The 15,426-nt window shown below is 37.6% G+C and overlaps 1 protein-coding gene across 2 annotated transcripts in view; it reads right to left on the bottom strand.

Moving 5' to 3' along the window:
- Window positions 1-15,426, bottom strand: part of DCL3 (dicer-like 3) — a 75,214-nt gene that overhangs the window by 25,621 nt on the left and 34,167 nt on the right. For both annotated transcript variants that reach the window (XM_089161938.1, XM_089161939.1), the window contains exons 9-14: window positions 14,415-14,547; window positions 11,706-11,811; window positions 11,427-11,619; window positions 11,189-11,349; window positions 4,347-4,565; window positions 3,957-4,222 (exon numbers count right to left, since the gene is read on the bottom strand). In XM_089161938.1, coding sequence (XP_089018064.1) covers window positions 3,957-4,222; window positions 4,347-4,565; window positions 11,189-11,349; window positions 11,427-11,619; window positions 11,706-11,811; window positions 14,415-14,547 — 1,078 coding nt within the window. The remainder of the gene's footprint in view (window positions 1-3,956; window positions 4,223-4,346; window positions 4,566-11,188; window positions 11,350-11,426; window positions 11,620-11,705; window positions 11,812-14,414; window positions 14,548-15,426) is intronic.

Below are 15,426 nucleotides of genomic sequence, written 5' to 3'. Positions count from 1 at the left end.
CAAAAGAGTGGAGTAGACTTGTAAAGTCGAACCACTATAAAATCCTTGTGTTGTAGATTGTGTGTTCACAAATTTGTTTAATTTCACTTTAATTTGCTCAATTATATTTAAATTTGCATACTTAATCTTGTATTTCCAATTAAACCCGAAAATTGGGCAAATCCACTAGTTTTAACCTATTCACCCCCCTCTATGTTGCATTAACACAACTATTATATAGAACGAATTCGGTTTTATGCCAATAAGATTTAAAAGGAAAGCTATTGTTACATAATTAGAGTACTTATGGAAAGGCAAAGACTGTAAGGAGGATTTTCATATGGTCGTTATTGACATTGAAGAGCATAAAACAGAGTCATTAGAGAGAATATGGCAAGTACTAAAGGACATAGTTAAAGATACGTATAATCGTTCGATGATACAAGTAAGAATTGTGTGCAAAGCTACTGAATTCTCGATTAGAATTAAGTTACACCAAGGATCTTTGAGCGCTTATTTACTTGCACTTATCATTGACACTTAACTAGAGACATTCAAGATGAGGTTTCTTGGTGGATGTATTTACTGATGATATTGTTTTGGTATATGAGACACAAGTAGTGATTAATGCCAAGTTAAGAGTTATGGATATCAACTTTGGAATCAAAAGGCTTTAAATAAATCAATGATAGAATATTTAGTGTCACTTTAGTCACACTCGACAAATAATGAGGTGGTGAAACTTCATAAGGAGATTCCACCAAAGCAATCATTTTGAGTACCTTGGTTCAAACATAAATAAAGGTGGTATAAAGGATGAGGTTTCCTAGAGAACTAAAATAGAATGGATGATGTGGGGAGGTGCATCCAAGGTTTCGTCTGATCAACATACTCCAATAGAAATTCAAAAAAAGAAATTTACAAGACCATCAAATGATCAGCTATAATTTATGGGCTGAGTGGATGTGCTCTTAGCATAGTGGTGGCAGCCACCTATATAGAGGCAGTAAGTCCAAGGAGGTCATGGGTTTGAACCTCCACCCCTACCACACCTTCCCCCTCCCCTCAGGGCTTGTGGGCCCCAAGTCGCTCTAGCTGGTTAATAAATGATGATGACCAACAAAAATAAAGTATGGTAATGAGTGTTAGGCAATTATGAAGCATAACAAAGATAAACTCATTGTAGCAAAAAATGAGGATGTTCAGATGAATGAGTGGCAAACTAAGAAGGATAAAGTAAGCAATAATCATGTTAGAGCTGGTTCTGGGAATAGTTCTAATACATGATGGGCTACGAGAAAATCGTTTGAAGTCGGACAACCATGTCCAATGGAGGTCTTTAAAGGCCTCAATATGGACAAGTGATTTCATAGCCTTAACAAAGTTGGTGGGATTAGACATGCTTGTTAGGTTTTTGTGTTTAGTTTTGACCTCAAATAGAGCTGACTAGAAGGGCAGATCCATGTAGCTGACCCCAATTAATAGGGATCAGGCTAAGTTGTTGTACTAAAACCTCCTTTATAGCCCAAACCTGCAACTTTGAACAACTTCTGGTCTAATCATTAGAAGTGGCCTCATACCTTCTTCAATTCCTTAAACTTCCAGTCTGACACTCAAATCCTAACTCCTCTAACTTGCCACTCCTAGAATCACTCCAACAAACTCTAAAAGTCAAACACCTCCAAGGTCACCCCAAATGGCTAACAGATCTGGTTCCAATTTGTCAAGTACTAGTCTAAAGCACAGTCTCATAGGATCACCAGTGTCTTCGCAAAAACTCCAAAGGTGTGGTTCAAGTTTGCCATTGCTGAGTCTGTTTTGATTTGGGTGTGGCACTTGGTTGATCTCAAATTCAAGGCTAAGTTACTAACAAATGGTAGACCATGATGGCGTTGGGCTAATCTAGAAAAGACCGTATCCATCTAATGCTCAAATGAGTGACACTCCACACAAGCTTCATCATCAGTCTCTCGATAAAACATCTTCTCATATTTACATAGGTGTATGAGCATAGATGCAAGCCAATATGGAAATACAACAACTATATGTTGTAGTCAATCTTCAGCTCACCACTAGGGCTGCAACTGGGCTGGGCTGGGCCGGGCTTTTGCAATCCCAAACCCAGCCCTATATGTTCTAATCATAGCCCATTCCCTCCTTGACCCTAGTTCAGGGCCAAGGATTATTGTCCCTGGCCCTAAGCCCTACAAGGCCAAGCCAAGCCCATTCCCGCCCTAATTGGGCCGGGTTGGGATGGGTTGGCCCTGATTAGCCCTAATTGGCCCTGACCCTAATTAGCTTTGTTCCTAGCCCTGATTGACCCTATCTTGGCCCTGGCCTTAATTGGTCTTATCCTTGGACCTAAAATATCAAATGTAAATTCATACAAAAAAATTAATAATAATAAAAATAAAGGTATCATAAGTAAATTAAAAATAAAATTCATAGGAACATATAAGATGATTCAAGCTCATACAAAATGATAAAATAGTCAATAAGTTGATAGTGTTGCTTTAAACATAAATAAATTCATACTCCATAATTCTATATTGATCTCTAAAAGTCTTCATTGCTTTGATGATGGAAATTGTAAAACCTCTCCCATTACTTTGGTGATGGAAATTGAAAACCCCTCCCATTGATATCCTAATTCAACAACAACCCAAAAAAAAAAAAAAAATCATATTCAAAACTTTGTTAACAAGTAAATCAACGATAATTTAGTATTGATATTTTTTTTGTAGTTAAAGAAAATTATATTTTAGTTACAAACATAGCTATCTGTCATTTATAATTTTTTTTCCCTGAAATATCACATTGGAAGCAAAAGAAAGATGTCAATATTCATGATCAGAAGTTGGGGTGTAGATTTGTTAAATATTGATTCTCTATATATTTATATTAATCTCACCTTAGTCCAAAAAAAAATCAATGATTTTTTGGAACAAAAAATGACTTAGTTTTAAAAAAAAATATTATCTTAAAAATAATACAAAAAGTGAACTCATAGTCTAATATGATCAAAATGACTGAAGGTCAAAGTCTACATCAGGGTCAAATTAACATTAAGACTATAGCCAAAATTAGAGTAAAGATCGGCCCAAAATCAGGTGGATGCTTACTACATTAGTAATGAAGATATAATTTATTTGTTACAAAACGTGATCATGTTTTTAAAATTTGACACGTGTCAAATATTCACCCATGTGGATTATAATTAATTCATCTCCATACGGGTGGAGGGTCCAGACTCAAATCAGGGCCAAAATCATGGGCCTAGATCAAGGCCAAGATTAGGGCCAAGATTAGGGCTAAGATCAGGGCTAGAATCAGGGCCAAGATCAGGGTCAAAATCAGGGCCAAAATCAGGGCCAAGATTAGGGCCAAAATCAGGGACGGGCCGAGATGGCTGGGCGGGCCAGAGAGTAATCCTAGACCCGCCCTTGGCCCTAGTTCAGGGCTAGAATATTTTGGCCCTAACCAGCCCTTAGGGCCAAAATCTTTAGCCCAAGCCTTATTCGGGCTCAGGGCCGCCAGTGCCGAACTTGCACCCCTACTCACCACTGAGGTCATGGCTTGCTAAACCAATCCAAAGTCCGATCATAAATAAGATTTGAGATATCAAATATGCTTTTTCATGAGATGAAGAGCACTAGCATAGTCAGTAAATCAGATTATTTGTGGCACAAGCAACCACAGTCGATTTCTAAGAGCTGGCCTTGAGTTGGCTTCAGATTTGACACGATCCATCCAACAAATAAGTTAGAATTCTTATCCACGTAGCTGTTCTTTGAGGAATGAAGATTCAAATCAATTCTAATCTAGTTACAGTCAAGACATTATAAAACACCAAGACTGACACCAACAACAAACTACCACGCATGATATTTTTAAATACATCACAACCACATATTATGACCATAAACAACTACGTGGTAACAAAGGCTAACTTCATACATAGAAATAAGAATACCTACCTGCTCCTGGAGCAGACTCCTCTTTCCTTTCAATAACTGCATCTCTTGAAGGATCTTCAACATATGGGAGAAGATGATCATCAAGGGCCCCCATTTGATGCAATTTCTTACAGGCCTCTAAGCACGCAAGCTGTTTTGATATATGAGAATTTCTGTTCACAGGGCCGACTAGCTTTTGAAATGCTGCATTAGGAGGTAAAATTATTGTATGTTCATAACATCCTCCAGACAGTGAGGACTGAAAGATTGGCTTCGGAGTGTAATACCTGAGTGATAAGACAGCTAGGAAATCAAGGAAGGAAAGAAACCCAGATATAACATAGTAAAAATAAATGCTAGGATTACAAGTGTTGGGAAAAAAAATTTAATACAGAGAACTGAAATTCCTACTTATCACCAGGGAGCTTCTCACAGTATCGGTGGATTAGACCAACACTGGAATCTGCTGTAACTGATGCTCCAGTTGACTCCACAACATATGCTTTTATTTCATCAACACAACAAACTCTAGAAATGCATGCATTGGGGTCCCTATTCGAAGCTGTATCTGTCACAGAACGATCACTTCTTATGATATCAAATAATAGATCTCGTTGCTTGATGTTTCCCCTGCATATGTATGTCTAATCAGAACCTAAATTCCTGCTGCATATGCTGATGAGAAATAAACAGTAATAAACAATGGCTTCAAATAAAGAACCAAAAATTTTCAACTCAGATGGAACATATAGTTCTCTTGGTGCAGTATATGCATCAGCCACCAAACTTTAACAAGCACTGGACCATGTTAAGTATTATAAACAAGCAATTCAATGAGCTAATAAAACTAAGACAGTTTATAATCTGACGAGTTTAGACAGAAGATAAAATAGTTGCTTTCAATTACTATGAAGCCTGACAACTGACAACAGTTTTGTTCATTTATTTATTTGATTGGCAAACTATACATCAAACTTTCCAACTAGCACAACTCCCTCTGGGATTAATTAAACTAGAGCAAATTGCATTGGCACCCCAAAATGGAGGCCTTAAAGCACTGACACCCCATTTTATGTTTAAAAAACATAGAGACCCAAAAATTGGATATTCATTGAATATATTTGTCAAATTTATCACTGAAAACCTTTCAAACATTGTTTATTATAGGGATATTCTTGAAAATAAACAGTGATTTAACTATTTTGAGTGATAAATTTGACAAATATATCAAATGAAAATCCAGTTTGGGGTCTCTATGCTTTTTAAACATAAAGTGGGGTGTCAGTGCTTTAAGGCCTCCATTTTGGGGTGCCAGTGCAATTTGCTCATTAAACTAACATGAATGTTTTTGTTCATTATAAAGAATGTGAGTTACAATGAACTCCAAGTTGGTGACCTGTATATGAGACAGAGAAAAAGAACTCATGAGATCCCGCTTTTTAATGAGAGGAAGACGAGATGGCCAAGGGAAGGAAGAAAAAAAAAAACTCGACCCAAACCTCAAACCAGGATTTCAGTCCAATAGAATCTGGTCCGGTTCGGGTCATGTTCTGCACTACAAACTCATTTAGAAACTAGATTAAAGCTCAAAGGTAGAAGGCCTCCTAAATTTACTTACAAATTTAAAATGTAATGCATCCAATCAAAAAAGAAAATCTGACCCACTAGAAATTCCATTTAGGTTGTTATGTAATTAGAAAATTGCATTAAATGCCTTGCCAAATGAGAATATGACAAGCTAGATCATTTAAAACCATTAACACAAACATGCAATGAGTAATAAGAGCTAGGGGAGCAACATTGTAAAGCTCATGGCAGGATGCCTAACGATATTGCAAGCACTAACATCAGCCAATAGCATTATATTTAGAAAAACTAGCAAGCATATCAACAAACCAACTGATAGCAAGATCATGGTTCAAGAACTTGCTCTCGTCAAGGATCTCGCCCCTTCAAAAAACCGAGATCTTTACCGAGTTGGCGAGATCTCTCTTGAAATATTGTCTTTTTCTGGGCCAACTCGATGGGTTTCAGGTTTAGGTTGGGCTTAAACTTGGTAGTTAGCCTAATTTAGGCTTCCTGAACACACTAGTGGCATTGGATTTGTGAGGAAAAAAACCCTAGGCATAAGTTCTAAGTCAACCCTAAGTGTGAAACCGAAATGTTGTTAGATTGGGGAATGCAAGGTTATACAACATGTAATATAAAACCCTTAAGGCATATAAATGAAAAGCAAGTGTATAAAATACATCAAATAACTTAAATGTCATTATAATTCTATTCATATGAGTATCACAATCTCGACTCTCGAGAATAGAATTATAAAATTATACAACCATTAGAAGTTTATACTTTTATATAAGTTATAATTCATAAGTCATAACTCATAAGTTTATAAGACTAGCATAAAATGATTGATCTTCCTTTGGTGTTGTGGATGTGCTAAGAGTAATGGCAAGTGAAAATCCAGCTGAAATCCACAAAAAATGGCAAAAATTGAGAGTTCTGGCGAGATCTGGGGAGATATGGTGAGATAGACCAGATCTTGAGCAAGTTCTTGCCCCTTATCTCGTCTGGCCCTTCATCTCATCTCGCCATTTGAAAAAAATGAGATCTCAGCGAGATCTCAAACCATGAGCAGGATACATTTTAAATATGAAAAAGAATGACAATACAATTAAGCAAGAACCAAAAAGTAGTAGAGAATTATCGGTTAATGCAATCAATTTTATCTGCGGATCAAACTAATTACAATCTGTTGTCATCATCGCAAATAAAGACTTACCAATTAAGGGGAGAAGTATCAAATTGCTCCGCTGTTAATAATTTCCAAATTGCTATTTCTTGCAATCCAATCTCATGCTTTGATGTTCTTGCATTTGCTAATATGGTGTTGAGTTCCTGATTCACTGTGGCTGCTTTAGCTTCTGATATTTTATGGTCCGAAGATTTGGTCGATCAGTAGAGTTTATTTGATTATTTGAGTTGGAAGGAGTGATTGAAGAGGCACTGACACCCTTAATCCTTAGATCTGATAGGAAGTGAGGATTGTTCTACCACCTGATTCTGAGTTTTAGGGTCCGTTGATTATTTCGGTCCAGATCAAATCACCGCCTCCTCTCCTGGTTCATGATAGTAGATTTGAACTGTAAAAACAACTGCAAAAAATTTCAGATCCCTCTCTTCTGCTAGTTTTCTTCGGTCACTTGTGAATTAAGGACTTCGAGCGACTCATACATTAAAACGAGAAAGATCCAAGCACAAGACTGCAAACCCGCTTTCCGCTTGGTTCAGGTAACCAGAGGTTGACACTCACGGTTGTGTCTGAAGATCATTCCAGGCTTCCATGGGGTATATTTTTTCTTCAATCATGAATAGGTTTCCTTTTTTGCTGATGTTGACTACTTGACTTTCTTTGCGTGACTCTCAACGACAGAGAAGAGTCTCACGTTACTTTTCTTGATTTTCTCCTTTTTGGTCACCAAAATAACCCTCACTTTGCTTGATTTTCTCCTTTTTGGTCACCAAAATAATCCTTCGCTTGATTTCTCCTTTTTGGTCTCCAAAATAACTCTTTGCTTGATTTTCTCCTTTTTGGTCACCAAAATAATCTTTTGCTTGATTTTCTCCTTTTTGGTCACCAAAATAATCCTTTGCTTGATTTTCTCCTTTTTGGTCACCAAAATAATCCTTCGCTTGATTTCTTCTTTTTGGTCACCAAAATAACCCTTTTTAGAGTTATCAGATTACCTTATTTGATTTCTTCCTCTTTTTCAGATTTAACCTTATTTGATTTCTTCCGCTTTCTCAGTTTTAACTTATTTGGTATTTAAAGCATGGGGATCCCATCTTTAATCATAACCCATACCCTTCACAATGTTTACATGTTGCGTTTAAGAGTTTCCCCTTCCAAGTTTACCTTTTGCCTTTTAAGTTTGTGTCTTTTTGACATTTCTCCTAGTTACATTCATGTCATTCCCATTTCAGTTTTGTAATATCTATAGATTTGCCATTCTTTTGCTTCATTTACCAATAAACCATTGAAAAGTTCAATGTCTGCAGCAAGCAAAACAATTTTTGCGGAATTCTTTTAATATATATTATGCACTCAAGAGTGAGTCTGATTGCTGTTTGAGGGCCTTCATTGGGATACGCTTCTGTGTAGTCACTGGACCAGACTTTTATGAAATTTTTGAATAGCCATGAGAGTTGCACTTTCATGATATCTTTTTTGGAGGCAACGAAGCTACAATTTTATGGAATTTTATGAAGCCGTTAGGTGTGACAGTTGGTGGAGTTCTCTATAGCATTTAGGTGCATCATTTGATGGACTTTTATGTTGCTACTAGGGGCTGCATTTTGTGACCTTCACTGGGAACTGTGTTTGATGTTGTCATCAGGTGATGCATTCTATTGTCTTTCAAGGGAAGACATGGATTTATGTCGATAGATCGGAGTGTTGCTCAGAGCTTGTGATGTAGCCTCGTTGGGGTGAGGACCAAGACCTAGCATCAAATAAGGAATCAGCAGTCGAATTAGGGTTTGTCAAACCCTGTGGCTAGGGTTTCTAGGCTAGTTAAGGGAATCTCGGTTCCTAGGGTGGGTAGATAGGTTTCAGCTAGGAGGTTTAGGCTTAGGGTTATTGAAACACAGATCTGAACCTTGCTGTTTTTAGTTTCAGATTCAAACTTCATTGGTTCTAGGGTTTTGACAACTTAGGCTTTCAAATTCTACAATTTATAGGTGATATTCAGGCTGGGGGTTGGGGTCAAGTGCTAGATGAAGAGGATGGGTTGTGACTCTAGAAGGGGAAGGGATTTGGTGGAGGGAATTACAAGATACAGGATTCTAGGGTTTAGGGGAAGAAGAAAGGGTGCCATAGGCCAAGAGAGGGGGAGAAGGGCTATGGTGTCAATGGGGTTAGGACTCAGGAGGATCGGAGGGGTAGGGATTAGTATTTACTGCTTTTGGAGGATAGAGATGAAGAATTGCTGAAAGAAACCTCCAACCCTAGCTGCTGCAGGTCCTTCCTGCGCTGCGAAACCCAGGAACCTCAATCAAAACTCTTCTCTTCTGTAACTCCTAATAATTTTATTCATCAAAACTGATCTGGTTACAAGCATAGGCTATGCATTTATAGTCGTTATTAGACATCCTACTAATATTCAGCTTTGAAATAGAAACAAAAAAAAAGGACTTATATCCTAACTAGGACTCTTACTTAACCTAGACTGACTCAGATATAACAACATAAAGAGCAAATATCACTTACCTCCCCTCTTAGTAGATCAAATGACACTTGGAGCCCCTCTTAGTCAGATAATCTAACGTACCTCCATGGTTGTCAAAGCGTCTGCCTAGGCAGCCACCTTGGTGCCTAGGCCAATTTTTTGGGTCAAGGCAACCTGGTGTCACCTTGAGGCCTTGCTTGGTGTCACCTTGGTTCTCACTGCCCTCTGTCGCCTAGCCTCCTCTGGTCGCCTTGACAACCATGCTTACCCCCCCTCTACCTTGCAAAGATATCAACTACCTCCCTTTTGTTAATTTTTCAATTAAATTTTATTTTTACCCAAATTTTTTTTTTCTAAAACCCCAAACTACCCTTAACTAAAAATATGTTTCACTTTAAACCCCATTTGGAAGCAATTTGGGGTTTTGCCTACTAGGTAATTGAGGATAATTTGGGGTTTAAACTAAAATATCTCTTCAATTAAGCGTAGTTCGGGGTTTTAGAAAAATATTTGATGGTAAAAATAGAATTTAATTGAAAAAGTTAAGAAAATGAAGGTGTTTGGTACCTTGGCCTAGTAAGAGGGGAGGTAACTAATATTATCCAACTAAAAGGGGGTCCAAGACCATCGCAGAGCTGTTCTAGTGGTTGAAACCAACACCTATTAGTGAAGAGGACGTGGGTTCGACTCTTGCTAAGGCACATTAATAATATCCCCATCCCCCGGCTTAATAAAGCCCCTTTGTACCAAAAAAAAAAGGGGGGGTCCAAGTACCATTTGATCGACTAAGAGGAGAGGTAAGTGATACAATCCTGAATTTAATTAAACCAACTGGGCTTTGACTAGGACTGCCCAAAATTACTAAATTACCCCTATGTTTGGCCAAACTTCCTCTAATGCCGAGTAGTGTTGCAGGGTGCTGGACAGAAACCCTAGGCCTTTCTTTCGGTCCTTATGGGCCTTGTTGTCTAGAGTATCTGACCCAAAGTTACCAAAATAGCCCTGATGCCCAAAATATGCTTTAGTGCTGCTAGGCAGTGCCGCAGGCTGCTAGTCTGCATCATCTTGTTGTGTCTGACTGCTACACAGGTCAAGGCTAGCGCTGCCTTTCAAGTTTGTCCTTATTTGTCCAAGCTGGAGCTGTCTTTGTGCATACACCCGCTTGAGGGGAGTATCAGAGATATGAGATACAGATATGAGATATTATGATGTAGCACGATAGTGGGGAGTCCCACTAATGTGATTTCCTCGTTGCTTTGAGTCTTTAATTATTACTGTCCTAGTCCAAGTGAATCTCTTGGTAAGCTTTAGGGTTAATTAGTAAGAGATAGGAGTCACATTCCTTATGTAATTCTATGTCATATTCCTTATGTAATTCTATGTCATAGTCCTTATGTAATTCTATCTTGGATAATTATAGATATTACATGTTGGCTGGTACAACAGAATATATTTTCTATCAACTGACCCTACTTTCCAATTGTTCTCCCTTCTTCTCCATCTATCTCTCTTTCTTCTTCTCTCCACCCAGTACTGGTCACAAATCCTGTGATTGTTTACATTAACAATCACAAAACCTGTCACCACTACCCAAAGCTAGCTAATACTGAGATATACTTAACTACTTATATGCAATTTTTCAGAAATCCCAAGATGGATAAGGCTAAGCGAACTGAAAGGCTGGTATTAGTTAAATGATTGTAAGGGGAATTGCTTTTTATAGACTAAGAAGGGTCTTTGCTAATGATACTCTTTCCAGCCCTTATCTTTTCCTAGTGTAGACCTTACAGACCAGAAAGGAAAAACCCAAACAAACTGAATTTGCTACTAAACTTGCAACCAGTTATCAAGAACCTTTACCTAACGCTTCTTTTTCCCAATAACCATCATTCCATCAGCATAAAAATAAACTGAAGTGAAGCTGGATATTAAGATCCGAATTGTCAGGCAGAATTTTCTTGAAGACAACCACACAATACAACAACAAAGAAGTAAACAAAATAAGCTCTAAAGTTTTTGTACCTTTCAAGCATAGTCACATATTGAGAATCAGGTTGGCGAGCACGTCCTCGTGATTGGACATAACTACGAACTGTCTTTGGCAAATCAAAGCGTATTATACAGGAGCATTCTGGTACGTCAATTCCCTCTTCAGCCACATTAGTAGCGAACAATAGGTTAACCTACATGACATATTGTTTACTTAGGGACAGAAATATGACGCAAGTTTAAAGATTCAACGGCTACACAATACAGATACCTCGCCACGGCGAAATGAATCCAGAGTTTTCTTTTGCATTTTCGGTGTTAGTGCATCAACTGATGAACTCCCACCAGTTAGATACGAAACAGAAAAATGAGATAAATAACTAAGCTTCTTCATAAATCTTTCAATTACTTTAGCTGTAACAATTCTTTCTACAAAAATGAGGCACAAGATTTGCCTAGTTTCCCTGCAGATGAAAATATTCGTATGAGACTATGAGCGCAAAGCAGCATTAATTCCTTAAATTCAAGTCACCAATCGCAGTAGACTCACCCCAAAGATTGAAATATTTGGATCAGCTCATACAACTTTGGTGATATATAACCCATTTCAAGGGACTGCAGGCCAAGAGTTCCAACATCTAAAACTTTTTCGTGGTCTAAGTGTTGAAAAAGAGCAACAATTAGCAAAATAATATAAACCATTAAAGCTGGAGTAAAGGATTTATCCATGCAAAATCTTAGAAGAAAATCATAATTTGCAAGATGCAAAAAAGATAATTAGATGAAAAGTCATTACATTTACAACATATCCGTTCAAGATTTCGTGAACTGATGTGTGACAAAAGAAAATGTACAGATTCCAGTAACATTCCATTTTGCTAATATTTTGATCAAAAACCATAATTTTCTGAAGTTATTATTTCTAAGAAAGAATCTCAAGCTTTTTACGTTGCAGAAATCTTCCAGGAACTCTAACCAGCAATAAGAGGTCTCAACAATTGAGGTGTTAATTGCAGAGCCTTGAGACTTCTAAATCTACTGGGCCTTTAAATTCCAGCTACTTTAGCTTATGGAGGTACCCCTACCCTCTTTACTGCTAGTACTACTACAACACCCTGGGTTATTTATTGTGGGTTTCTACCCATATGACTGGTAAGTCATCATTAATAACACCTTTTTTGTATGAATTCACAACCCACACCTATTCTTCTTGCCAATAGGGTTAGTAGACCAGTTACTGGTCATGGGACTCTTCTTCTTAATCCTTATTATTTATGTTCTAGAAGTTCCAATAGGTACTTGACCGAAATGTACCATGGGGAACACTTGGGTCAAGTGTATTTACCATGCTGTCTTTACTTGTGCAAATTCCACCATAAGCAGGTTTCTCTTATTTATTCTGTTTTATTTTCTTTCTTCTTCTTTTTTTTTTTTTTTTTTCCTCCTTTTTTTTTTTTTTTTTTTTTTTGGGGGGGGGGGGAGTAGGGGTATTCGGTTAGGTACTAAGCAGTTTAGATTCCTTAACTTTAACGGAAAATATAAATATATGGTTACTATAAGGAGGAGAGTATTATTGTGTTCTGCACAACTCTCCCTCCCCCATCTTCTCCATATTATTGTTGTTCTTCAGTTGTTCTGGTTTCTCTTGAAATGGTATTAAAGCTCTAAGAAGATCAGGTTCTCACGCATGCTATTTTCAGAGCCTTCTCCAGAATCCTCGGCCTTAGTTCCTTGGTGTATGCTCTTTGCTGATAATATTGTGTTGTAGATGAAAAATAAGTAGGGATTAATATCAAGTTAGAATCATGGAAAGAAACTTTGAAATCAAGAGGTTTTAAACTAAGTAAAACAAAGAAGAATACCTAGTTTGTAACTTTAGTCATGATCGTGTGGATGATTAGGTGGTGAAATGATGATAAGGAGATTTCTCAAAGCGATTGTTTTAGGTACCTTGGTTAAATCATAAATAAAAAAGGTGACATAGAGGATGATGTTTACCAAGGAATTAAATAGGGTGGACAAAGTGGAGAAATGTGTCTGGGGTCTAATGTGATCGATGTATTCCTTTAAAGGTCAAAGGAAAATTTTATAAGACCATTGTTCGACCAGCTATGATGTACGGTGCATAGTGTTGGCCTGTTAAAAAACATCATGTAGATAAGCTCAATGTAGCAGAAATGAGGATGTTAAGATGGATGAGTGAAAAAACTAGGAAGGATAAGATAAGGAATTATCATATTAGAGCTGGTCTAGGAGTAGCTCCAATAAGTTATAAGCTACGAGAAAGTTGTTTGAGGTGATATGGCCACGTAGAGCTGAGCCATGTAAATGCCCCTGTATGGAGAAGTGATATAATCAAGATAGGAAATAGAAGAGCTAGGGAAGGACCTAAGGTAACCTCAAGAGAAGTGGAGAAACAATATGCATAGCCTAGGCCTTGTATCTAGCATGACCTCAAATACAGCTGATAGGAAGGCAAGAATCCATGTAGCTGACCCCATTTAATTGGGACAAGGCTTCTTCTTGTTGTTGTTGAAAGAATATTTTCCTACCTAGTGTGGGGAAAGTGAATGACAAGATGAAAGCAACTAGAAACACAAATTTTGGAAACTACAAAGGATAAAGTAAAATAGAAACCACAATCTAATACCGTGAGGTACAGCTAAAATCAGCATCCACCCATAAATAGAGAACTCAAAGAGATCGTAGTAATATCTCCTTTTTTCTTCGGATGCCAAGATGAAATGGGATACAAATTGATCAATCAAATATCTCAAGAAGATCTTGAACCAACTCAGTTTTTTGGATGACAAGTTGGGTTCTGGAACCAAGATCTCGAATCATGCTTCTATCTATGGTTTAACAATACATTTTGAGCCCCTGTCCCCTCCCTCTAAATCATTGATACAGCTAAATACCTGAGTTGATAAATGCTGGTGCCAAACAGAATACGCCAAGGATAGATGTTCAGAATTCAGATATCTAAAAGAATGTCCAAGTAACATAGCCTTGGAATTTATTATACAGGAAATCTACATATGTTTACAGGGGTGAAGATCTGATCAACACAAAGATATTTTAGAAATCCACCAAGATGAATGCTAAAATTGAAACTCATGAAAAATCATTCACTGATTCACTGCTTGATTATGTACAAATCCATTGTCATGGCAAGTTGGTAACAGACTTTGATGGAATGTTCAAACAACTGGACTAGTTTTGGAAGAATGAATGAATGAATCTAAATTCGAAACCATACCACAGGGCAAAACCTCCTCAGTTATTCGTAGGACGTCTTCAAGAAAATATTTACACTGCATGGAACTAGATCTATAAAGTTCATCCTCCATAGTGCCCAGCATCTGTACATTTTCAAAACATACTTTTGCAGCCTACAAAAGAAGTCAAATTTAAAAAATCAGAACAAAGCTGGGATGCAGGCATGCACCACAGAACCCGTTTTCAGACCTTGGTATGTTAATAATTGAGAAAACCAAATAAGGAGAAGAAAAAAGAAACCAACCAAGGTAGGCTTCACATTAAAAAGATTTACTCTTCCAATCTCATAGAGCACAGACATAGAATTACAGACCAACTACGAAATAAGAACAGAAAAAATGAGTACTTGCATGCGTTTGAATTCATCTCTGAATAAGTGCCAGATAATCTTGAGATTTGGGTTTCGCAACTAACTTGACAATTTTGCCACTTACAGCACCAATCCTGAGGATTGGGATTTCCCTCCTAACTTAACCCTTGTTTCGATATGTTATACTTTTAACACTACCCTTCAACTTACGTTGGAGCATTGAGCATTTTATTAATCAAGTACAACTTGTTACAAGATATAATCAACTCTCATAGTTCTCAGCCGTTGTGGATGATGTGAAGGTTAGCATGCTACTATGTTTTTTTCTAGTGAACAGACTACCCAATCTGCTTGTATTACTAGGAAGTGGAGCACTGATGTTATCTGGAAGACTAGGTTTCCAAAGGCTTGTTCCTGGTTTAGGCCTACTTCAAATTTGGTCTATTTGCACTATGACAGAGCACTATCAAAATTAACAGCTACATATGGTGGGGTGCTGACAACTAATGTTGGCAATCCTCCTATGGCATAATCTGGTTGATGCAAGTTCATAGCTGCATGAAGTTGTTATAGATGCTAAGGTTACACATCCAGGCCTTGAGGAGATCAGCCCGTATGAAGAACCAAACCAAAACCAAGATTGGTCTTGATCTAGTACAACACATGGATAAGGTTTAGTGGA

Source organism: Hakea prostrata, chromosome 7 (assembly GCF_041222555.1).
Source record: "Hakea prostrata isolate BN-2017 chromosome 7, UWA_Hpros_2, whole genome shotgun sequence".
NCBI classification, from domain to species: domain Eukaryota; kingdom Viridiplantae; phylum Streptophyta; class Magnoliopsida; order Proteales; family Proteaceae; genus Hakea; species Hakea prostrata.
Note: the sequence above shows the minus strand (reverse complement) of the source record. Positions and strands in the feature narration are given on the sequence as shown.